The sequence below is a fragment of the Orycteropus afer genome, unplaced genomic scaffold (assembly GCF_000298275.1).
Source record: "Orycteropus afer afer isolate SDZICR_OR568_19922 unplaced genomic scaffold, OryAfe1.0 scaffold00164, whole genome shotgun sequence".
Lineage (NCBI taxonomy): Eukaryota > Metazoa > Chordata > Mammalia > Tubulidentata > Orycteropodidae > Orycteropus > Orycteropus afer.
Window position 1 is genome coordinate 3,981,595 of NW_006921751.1, and position 10,275 is coordinate 3,991,869.

Here is a 10,275-nt window from a genome sequence, read left to right on the forward strand (position 1 = left end):
TTTTTTTTTTTCCCCTTTCCGTAGAAGGTGTACTTCATATCTTGCAACAAACAGATTTTATATTTTTCTTCTTGCAATCTTCAAACCCACTATGGGACAGTTCTACTCTGTCCTATAGGATCACTATGATTTGGGATCTACTTGATGACATTTTTTTTTTTTTTTTTTTAGGGTGGGGAGTCTTTGTGACACCAATGTATCTTGTACACACTTCCATTAACCCTTTTCCCACTGGTGTGCAGTTGTTTCTTTTCATGCTTCTCTACCTTTAGAGAAACAAAGGCCTATTGCATTTTGAATCACCATTACCTGGATTGTGTTTGTCTCAACAAATACTGAATAAATTATAAGGTACGGAAGTGAAGCATCTTTCAGTTTTCACAATTTGTGCTAAGTTATAGGGGAGTGATTTTTTTTTTTTTCAAATGCTATAAACCCTTCAAATCCTTTGGTATTAGAAATAAGATAAGTAATTTATATCAAATTTAATATTAGCATCAAAATCGTTTATTCCTTTCATTGTGAGCTATTTTTAATTGCCCTATTTAATGAAAGCAGCTAGGCAAATAGGAATTGATTTCAGATGTTTACCCTTGAATGAATTTTTCCTACCTCCCCAGATAGATCTTAAGCTATGCTCTTTTCATTCCAGCACCTATGCATAGCAGGCATTCAACAAATAGTTATGGGTTGTGTTAATTATTAGAAGATGACCTTCCTCCTGTGAGACTTGGGTTCTTCCTGCCAACTCTACTTTCTCTGCAAGTTGTTTTAAAGTTCCTCATAGTCTCAACCAGAAATCAGAGCTGGTATTTTCCTAGCTTCCCACTGCCAGTCCCGTTTACTGTTATTCCATTCTCTTATAAATTGCTTTCTTCCACTGAGATTTGTTCATTCATTCAATATACTTTCACGGCCTTCAGAAGATGCCAAGAAGTGTGCTGTGTTCTGGAGCCCTGAAATGACCAGCAGTCATTGCCTGGGTTTGTTCATACACCTCATCACCTCATCATACCTCATTTTCCAAAATGGTTTTTCTCTACCAGGCCTCTTAGATACCATTTGCCTCCAGATCAATCTTTTCACTCACTCAGGATCAAGGCATCTGGTTCAGAATCTTTCTCTGGATTCCCCAAAATGGATATAGCATCCTAGATGACTCAAATATTCACAAAGACAGACTTGGCCTCATGGTTCCTTGAGTGTCTCTGCTCTAAAGAACCGCTCCCATGAATAATCTTGGCATTATTACCCAAAAAGCTCTAAAAAACAGCCTCACTCCTTTGCTCCTCACACACATAGGAAATCCTAGTCCAGTATTCAAACACAGAGACTAGAAGTGCCTGATGCCTGGGCCTCTGCCCTCAGGAGCTCCTGACCCTCTCATGCTTACCTCACCTCTGATCCTCTTACAGACTCACTTTATCACTGTTGTCTTTAATGTTGTGAACAGATTTGCTGCACTGCTACCTCTCACCTGTTTGCCTCTTTTTCCACTTCCCTTCCATTTTGTCTCTTCTCCCTCTGGTATTTTTCATCCAAACACATTTATATTTTGGTTGTTAATTGCCACTGAATCAGCTTCAACTCAAGGCAACCCCACGTGTAACAAAATGAAATGTTGCCCAGTCCTTCATCTTCATGATTGTTGCTCTGCTTGAGTCCATTGTTGTGGCCATTGTGTCAACCCATCTCATTAAGCATCTACCTTGTTTTTGTTGGCCCTCTACTTTACCAAACATAATGTCCTTTTCTAGCTAGCAGCGTTTCCTGGTGACATATTCAAAGAAAGTCAGTCAAAATCTCACCATGTTCACTTCTCAGGAACACTATGGTTGTATCTCTTCTAAGATTGATTTGTTTGCTCTTTTAGCAGTCCACGGTATGATAAATATTCCTTGCCAACACCACAGTTGGAACACATCAATTATTCTTCTGTCTTCATTTTTCACTGTCTAGCTTTCACATACATAAGGCAATTGAAAAGACCATGGATACAGATAATCAGTCAGTACAATCCTTGCTTTTCTCAAGCTAAAATGAACCATTTATTAATTCAGCAAAGATTTGAGTAATTTTGACGTGCCAGGTACTAAGAATTCTAGGTGCTAGAGATACAGCAGTGAACAAAACATATATGCAAAGGAGCTAGACAATAGGCAAAAGGTAAACAAGTAAAGAATAATTAATCATATGATGTTTAGTGCTTTGAGGAAAAGTAAGGACAAGGAAAATTGGGTAGTGGGCAGGATGACAGGAATTGCTATTTATACAGAATATTCAGAGAAGACTTTTAGATATGCTGATACTTGAGCAGAAACCTGAAGAAAGAGAGGGTCATGCATATAAACAGGGCAAGGCATCCAGGTAGAGGCAATGAAAATACATAAATTCTGAGCTGGGGAAACATTTGGAGTATTGGGAATAGCAAGGAGGCCAATGTGGCTGAAGCACAGGGAGTCAGTGGGAGTGACAGGAAATGGGATGAGAGGAAAAAATGGGGAGTCAGATCATTTTGGTCACTATGAGAACTTTAGCTTTTATTCTGAGTGACATGAATAGCCACCAGAGGATTATGAACAGAGAAGCAATATAATCCCCCTTGTATTTTCAAAGTATCATTCTAACTGCTGTACTGAGTCCAGACTGAAAGAGGGCCCAGATGAAGGCAGAAGTAACAAGCAGGAAGTGACTGAAATATCCAGTGACAGTGCCTTGGGACAGACTGGTGTGGATGGAGGTGATGAGAAGTGTAAGATTCTAGATCATGGGGGTACATCCACCAGGATTTGCTGATGAAAGTATGTGGGACATGAAAGAGAAGAGTCAAAGATGACTATCTAGTGTTCTGCCTGAGGAGATTAGAGTTGATGAATATAATCTTTCATTAACTAAATCTTCTGAAACATGCTTACTTCTGCCTTTTCCTTGGCTCTCACAAGTTTTGGGTTGACTTCTTCTAAGTTTCTAAGCCAGTCAAGATGTCTATAGACTCTAGACAAAGTTACCTACAGGTACCTGAGAATTGTTAGAAGTCACAATCTCTATGCACTTAGTTTCTGTTTCCTTCGTAACTGCTTTTAGTAATTTTCAGATTGTTTAATTAGGCAGTGAATTAAAATTCATTCTTTAATTAGAATATAAGTATGGCATTTTATTTAACTTTGTGATTTTACCTTTATTTCTACTTCTAATAAACATGAATATCTATACATTTCCAAGCAGAATGGGAGTTAATTTACTGTAACATACCACTTCTTCCACAGTAGCAGGACCTTTTGATCTCAGTCGAAGTGTCCCCCTTCCAGTACCAATTTTATCTGCTGATGACTTTCCAGGTTTTGACCTCGGTTCTATTTCTATAAACATACAATAAATGGGAAGTGAATATATTCTTAAAGAATTGCAACAGATTACTATAAATGCTAATGTAGTTTCCATCACAAAAGTCATCTAAAATCATTGTAGCAATTTGATAAAAGGCACGCATTTTTTTAACTTTTTATTGTAGTTCCAGTGCAAGTTTATAGAGCATGTTAGTCTTCCATTTAATAATTATACATGTTTTGCTTCATGATGTTGATTGCAATCCCCACAACATAACAAAAGCACTCTTCCTGCTTTCTCCCTGTGTTCCCCATTCCCATTCATCCATCTGTCCTGTTCCTTTCTGCCTTCTGAGCTTTGTTTTTTGGGAAAATGCTACCCTTTTTGTCTCATATGGTTGATTATCGTAGAAGCACATTCCACCCTGGTGTTATTGTTCACTTTATAGGCCTGTCTATTATTTAGCTCAAAGTAGAGCCACAGGAGCTCTGGTAGCATAGTGGCTAAAGCACTTGACTGCTAACCAGAAGGCTGGCAGTTCCAACCCACCAGCCACTCCTCGGAAGGAAGGTTGGGCAATCCTAGTTCCGTAGTGATACTGCCTCGGAAACCCAAGGAGGGGTCGCTATGAGTCCTCGGAAACCCAAGGAAGGGTCGCTATGAGTCGGGGCCGACTCGACGGCACATAACAACAACAACAGAGCCACAGGGGTAAGTTTTGTTACAGACTTGAAAGGTGTTTATGGGCCACAGTCTCAGGGGTTCAACTAGTCTCTGTATGACCAGTAAGTCCGGTCTTTTTTGATTTTGAGTTCTGTTCCACATTTTTCTCCCACTCTATCCAGGACCTTCTATTTTGATCCCAGTGAGAGTGATCAGTAGTGGCAGCCAAGCACCATCTAATTCTTCTGGTCTCAGGGTATTGGAGACTGAGGTTTGTGTGGTCCATTAGTCCTTTGGACTAATTGTTTCCTTGCATCTTTGATTGTCTTCACTTTTCTTTGCTCCTGATGGAGAGAGACCAATAGTTGTATCTTAGATGGCCACTCACAAGCATTTATGATCCCAATCACCACTCACCAAAACCCAAAAAACAAATGCACTGCCATCAAGTTGATTCCAACTCATAGTGACCCTATAGGATAGAGCAGAACTGTCTCATAGGGTTTCTAAGGCTGTAAATCTTTACAGAAGTCTACCTCATATTTCTCCTATGGAGTGGCTGGTAGGTTTGAACCATGAACTTTTTGGTTGGCAGCCAAATGCCTTAACCACTATGCCACTACTCACCAAAGTAGGATGTCAGATGTAGACTATTGTCTTTGTGGAATATGTTATGCCAATTGACTTAGATGGTCCCCAAGACTATATTCTTAAGGCCCCAATCCCAGTGACTCATAACCTCAAGGTATTTGATTATGGCTGAGAAGTATGCATAATTTTGCACCCTGTATGTGCTACTATATACATGGATATATTTGGAGCAAATATAAATGCATATGTATAAATATACTCCACCAAGCCTATATATTCATGGTGTAATACCATTTGCCTTCCCACACCTGTTCAGCTTACATGTCTATCTATCTATACACTCAGGAGCTCTGGTAGCATAGTGGCTAAGACACTTGCCTGCTAACCAGACGGCTGGCGGTTCAAACCCACCAGCCACTCCTCGGAAGGAACGTTGGGCAATCCTACTTCCGTAGTGATACTGCCTCGGAAACCCAAGGAGGGGTCGCTATGAGTCGGGTTTGACTCGACGGCACATAACAACAACAACAATCTATACACTCAGATTATTGTCATTACTGTTATTGTACGATTGTGTATGAAATATTTACCTTTGTTGTCTTTAACTCTTGTGCACCTCCCAATTTTCTTTGAGTCATATTGTGCTGACCTTCCCCTTACTGCCTTTCCCTTCACTCAAGTTAGTATGTGTCTACTCTGTAGTCAGTGACTTTCCCACCCTCACCTTCTCAACCCTGGTATCCATCAAAGAATATTTCTTTCTGTGTGTAAACTTTTTCTTGATTTTTTATAACAGTAGTCTCATATAATATTTGTCCTTTTGTGATTGACTTATTTCACTTAGTATAATGTCTCCCAAGTTCATCCATGTTATAAGGTGTTTCACAGATTCAGCATTATTCTTTAATGTTCTATAGTATTCCATTGTGTGTATATACTATGGTTTGCTTATCTACTCTTCTGTTGATGGGCATTTAGGTTATTTCTACCTTCTTGCTATTGTGAATAATGCTGTGATGAATATGGCTATGTATTTATCTGTTTGTATTATGGCTCTTATTTCTATAGGATATATATTTAGTAGTGGGATTGCTGATCGTATGATATTTCTATTTCTAACTTTTTAAGTAAGCACAATACCATTTTCCACTGTGGTGGTACTATTTTACAATCCCAAGAGCAGAGTCTGAAGGTTCCAGTCTCTCCACACCCTTGCTATCATTTGTTGTTTTCTGTTTTTTGTTTATTTGTTTTTGGTTTTTTTAAATTTTGCTATTAATGCTAGGATGAGATATCTCACTGTTATTTTGACTTGCATCTCTCTAATGGCTAATGATCACAAGCATTTCTTCATGTGTTTGTTGGCTGCCTGAACGTGTTCTTTGGTGAAGTGTCTACCCATGTCTTCTGCCCATTTTTCAATTGTATTGTTTGTCTTTTTGTCGTTGAGGAGTTGAATTTTCTATAAATGTTAAAGATTAGTCCCTTGTCAGATACGTCATTGCCAAAATTTTTCCCCAGTCTGTAATTGCTCTTTTTACTCTTTTGGAAAAGTCTTTGGATGGCCATACATGTTTAATTTTTAAGAAGTCCCAGTTGTCTAGTTTATCTTCTGCTGTTTGTGTATTTTTAGCTATGTTTGATAATCTACTCATGTCATACATCAGGGTCCCTATATATGCCCCTATTTTTTCTTTGATGATTTTTATAGTTTTAGGCTTTACATTTAGGTCTTTGATCCATCTTGAGTTTTTTATATGGTGTGAGGTTTCATTTTTCTGCAAATGGATAACCAATTTGCCAGCAACATTTGTTAAAGAGTCTCTGTCTTACCCATTTAATGGGTTTCAGCCATTTGTCAAAGATTATCTATCCATAGGTGGATGAATTTACTTCTGGGTTCTCATTTTTGTTCCATTTGTCTATGTGTCTGTCATTGTACCATGTGGCTGTTTAGACTACCACAGATGTACAGTAGGATTTGAGAGGGTATGCCTTCTCATAGAACTTCCCAAAACAAAATAAATCCACCTTCTATCCATTATTCTCAGATTGGATTCTCTAGAAGTGAGCACTGCCTATGAAAATAAATGATACGTGAAAAATATAGATGGGAAAGACTGGAAGTTATAAGGTAGGAAAGCAGAGGTAGAAGTTCAGATGGACTTCATTCAGGTCAAGTCCCAACATAAGGAAGGAATAATCAAATACCTACTTTATGTACAAAATCCCATCTCATTAACACCTATGAGGCAAGATATTGCCCTCATTTTATAGATGAGGAAATTGAACTCAGTAAGAAGCAGAGCTGGGATTCAAATCCAAGTCTTATATCCCTAAGGTCCATGTGCTTTCCTCAACCACATCGCACTTTGTGAAAGCACAGAGGATAAATTTAGCAGTGACACACTGAGAGAAACAGGGTCCTAAAGATAAAGGAGTTGAGGAACAGGATCCAAGGAAGGAGTTCACCACACTAGGCAGAGAAGGGAATGGAGAGTAAGAGTTTACAAGAAGCCACACCTTTCCTTATGCTTGGTTTATTTTTGTGTTTGTTTTTCCAGTGCACAAAGAGTCACTCCTGCAGTTCACACAGTAATATAAATGTGGAGAAGTGTAGGGTAAAGACTAAGGATAATTGGAAGGAGAATGACAATAAGTTAGTGCCTTGTAGGAATGTAGGCCTTGCATAATGAGACCTTCAGCTTTTTTGCAAAGAAGCTGGACATTCAGAGTTTAGTATCAACCTGATTTTTTTTTATAAAATGTTGGCAATTAAGTCATACTGACAAAAAAAAAAGAGAGAGAGAGAGAGAGATCTGTGGGTCAGATTCCAACTACAGGCCACCAATTTATAACCTCTGCAAATATTCCCTGAAGATTCCATGTGGCAGCAGTTTGAGGCATAGGGAGAAGCAGCAACAAAGAACTGGGGATATCCAAGTCCCAAGGAGGAGTCACAGAACAGGCTGGTAAATGCAAGTAGGTAGTATGGTTTGTACAAAGCTCTCAAGCTAGAGACATCAAATGACCTGTGCGAACACATTCTTAAACACTTAGAACATACAGTAATTTCCATCTTCAGCCGACTATTATTTTGCTATTGGGAATCTATCCAAAGTGATTAAGGATTTTGTATATTACTTTTACCCTATATTTGGAGTCAGAATCACCAAAACATAAAACATAAGCTTTCCTCTACAAATGAGATTATTAAAAATTATCATTTAATAAAGAGATCTGCCATCCTAAGCAAAAACCTACAAATGGTGGCTGAGGGGTTCTGGGAACACCTAAATGCTAAACAAGGTGAATACATGGATTCTCAAGAGGCAAGGGTTTTATTAGCAATTCTATAGCATTGATCTTGCCTGTTACAGAAATAAGATCTTCAGCATAGAGTTTCTAAAAGACCACTCAAAGAAAAAGATCTGTTATCAGCACCATCCAAGATTCTGTACTGATCAGCGATGAGAGTATTTCCAGAGCAGAACATGTTTGTACTGCCATTAAGTCACATCCAACTCATATTGACCCCTCTTTGGGTTTCCGAGGTGGTATCACTACGGAAGTAGATTGCCCAACTTTCCTTGCAAGGAGTGGCTGGTGGATTTGAAACGCCAGCCTTCTGGTTAGCAGTCAAATGCCATAGGAGCTCTGGTGGTGTAGTGCCTAAGGCATTTGACTGCTAACCAGAAGGCTGGCAGTTCAAACCCACCACCCACTCCTCAAAAGGAAGGTTGGGCAATCTACTTCTGTAGTGATAGTGCCTCAGAAACCCAAAGAGTTGGATTCAACTCAGTGGCAGTGAGTTTATGTTTGTCCTAGAAATAGAAAAAAATGGTCTCAGCTTAATGGTACTAAGTTTGAGGTATACACCTAACACTCACTCACTCACTCTCTTTCACACACACACACACACACACACACACACACATACATATGCACACAACATCAAGGCAGTATCACCAAGAAACCTACTTGGTATAATTTGTCTTCCCATATAGATTTCCTACAAGGTGGAAAATGAACTGCTCAGCCAACACATGCATTTTGGTCTACCATTACATATCTATTTCTAATTATAAAGTAATACACTGGCATTACTATTTACTAACAAGTCTCTTGTCAATTTGATGAGTATTATATAGACCTGGAAAACTGAACAACGCTGGATTTCAAAAAATTAAAAGGCTTCTGGTACTTACAAAACTTAAGACCCAGACTCCGGAAGTGGGGCCTTTATAAAGGTATTGTCATCCCCGCCTGAGAAGTCAGCTGGCCTCCCTATACAATGCCTTTGTCTTATATTTCTCTTACTTGCAACACTAGTAGCTAAAAGGGAAAATATATGTAGAATGGAAGTTGGGTTATTTTGTTTTGTTTTGTATTTTTTATCTTTAGGTATTTATCAAGTCATCTTTTTGTCAAGACTGGGCATCTCAAAAATAACCACCTGGTGGCACCAAAGTGAAAGTTAAATTTTAAGTCTGGTTTGGCAAAGAGGTTTTCCCTGCCAAGTGAATGTTATCAATGTTTCTCTATGATCCTATAATTAACGTACATAAATTGACCTGTTTACACATGAAAACAGGTAGGCTGGTCCTGTTCACCTAGGGGGTAGAAAAACAGGTTCAGTGTTTTTTTAATGCTTTGAAGACTGTGAATGTTTTTACTCTGGTCTACTTCCAGGGTGCTGGCCTGTTTGAGCATGTCTGACCAAGCAGGCCAAGCCCTAAATCACTTCAATGAATGGATTTGCACAAGGTCTTTCCTGGGACCATATTATGATAGGGAAGAGGTTTCTGTAACAGGCATTAATAATGAGCCTGCAGCTAGCTGATTCACTAGACTCATCAATGTTCCCAACTCCTTCTGTAAAGAATACTGACTATCTGCTCACCTAAGACACCAGAATACTCAGCTGGCAGAGACACAGCTGCTCCCAGAGTTGGGTTACATGCCACCAAGAAGCAGTCCTGTTTGCTCTAACCCTTTTTTGGCAGTTATATCTGTTGCTGTAATTACATAACTTAATTATAAAGTGCATGAACTGATGAAATGAGTACAGCGAAAAAGTTATTGTTGCTATGAAAACTAGGTTGACTGATTTGCAAAGGCTTATTAAAGATGAGTTGCTATTTTAAAAAAGGGGGGGGTGTAGGCAAGATGACTCTAAGAGATTAAGAAAAATACATTCTAAAATTCAGGATTTTACACCAATCATTTATCAAGTATATCTAAGTCCTTACATCCAAAAAAAAAATCACTGCCATTGAGTCAATTTCGACTCATAGCAACCTCTCCTTGAGTTTCCAAGAAGGTATCTCTAAGGAAGTAGATTGCCCAGTCTTCCTTCTGAGGAGTGGCTGGTGGGTTTGAACTTCCAGCCTTCTGGTTAGCTGTCAAATGCCTTAGGCACCACACCACCAGAGTTCCCATCTAAATACTTATGTGGTTCTAAAAAATGAAATATAACACAAAGACAACACATTATGGTGTGGTTTAGAAAAGAAAATATTTCACAGAACTCCAATTTTGATGGTGTAGTGCCTAAGGCATTTAACTGCTAACCAGAAGGCTAGTGGTTCAAACCCACCAGCCACTCCTTGGAAGAAAGCCTGGGCAATCTACTTCCGTAGAGATACCCCAAGGAAGCGTCGTTATGAGTCGAGATTGATTTGACAGCAGTGA

General features: G+C 39.0%; 1 protein-coding gene across 1 annotated transcript in view; it reads right to left on the reverse strand.

Annotated features, from left to right (window-relative positions):
* Positions 1-10,275, reverse strand: part of GIPC2 (GIPC PDZ domain containing family member 2) — a 208,385-nt gene that overhangs the window by 48,590 nt on the left and 149,520 nt on the right. Inside the window, exon 4 of the mRNA XM_007946503.1 lies at positions 3,253-3,359. Within this exon, the coding sequence (XP_007944694.1) occupies positions 3,253-3,359 (107 nt within the window). The remainder of the gene's footprint in view (positions 1-3,252; positions 3,360-10,275) is intronic.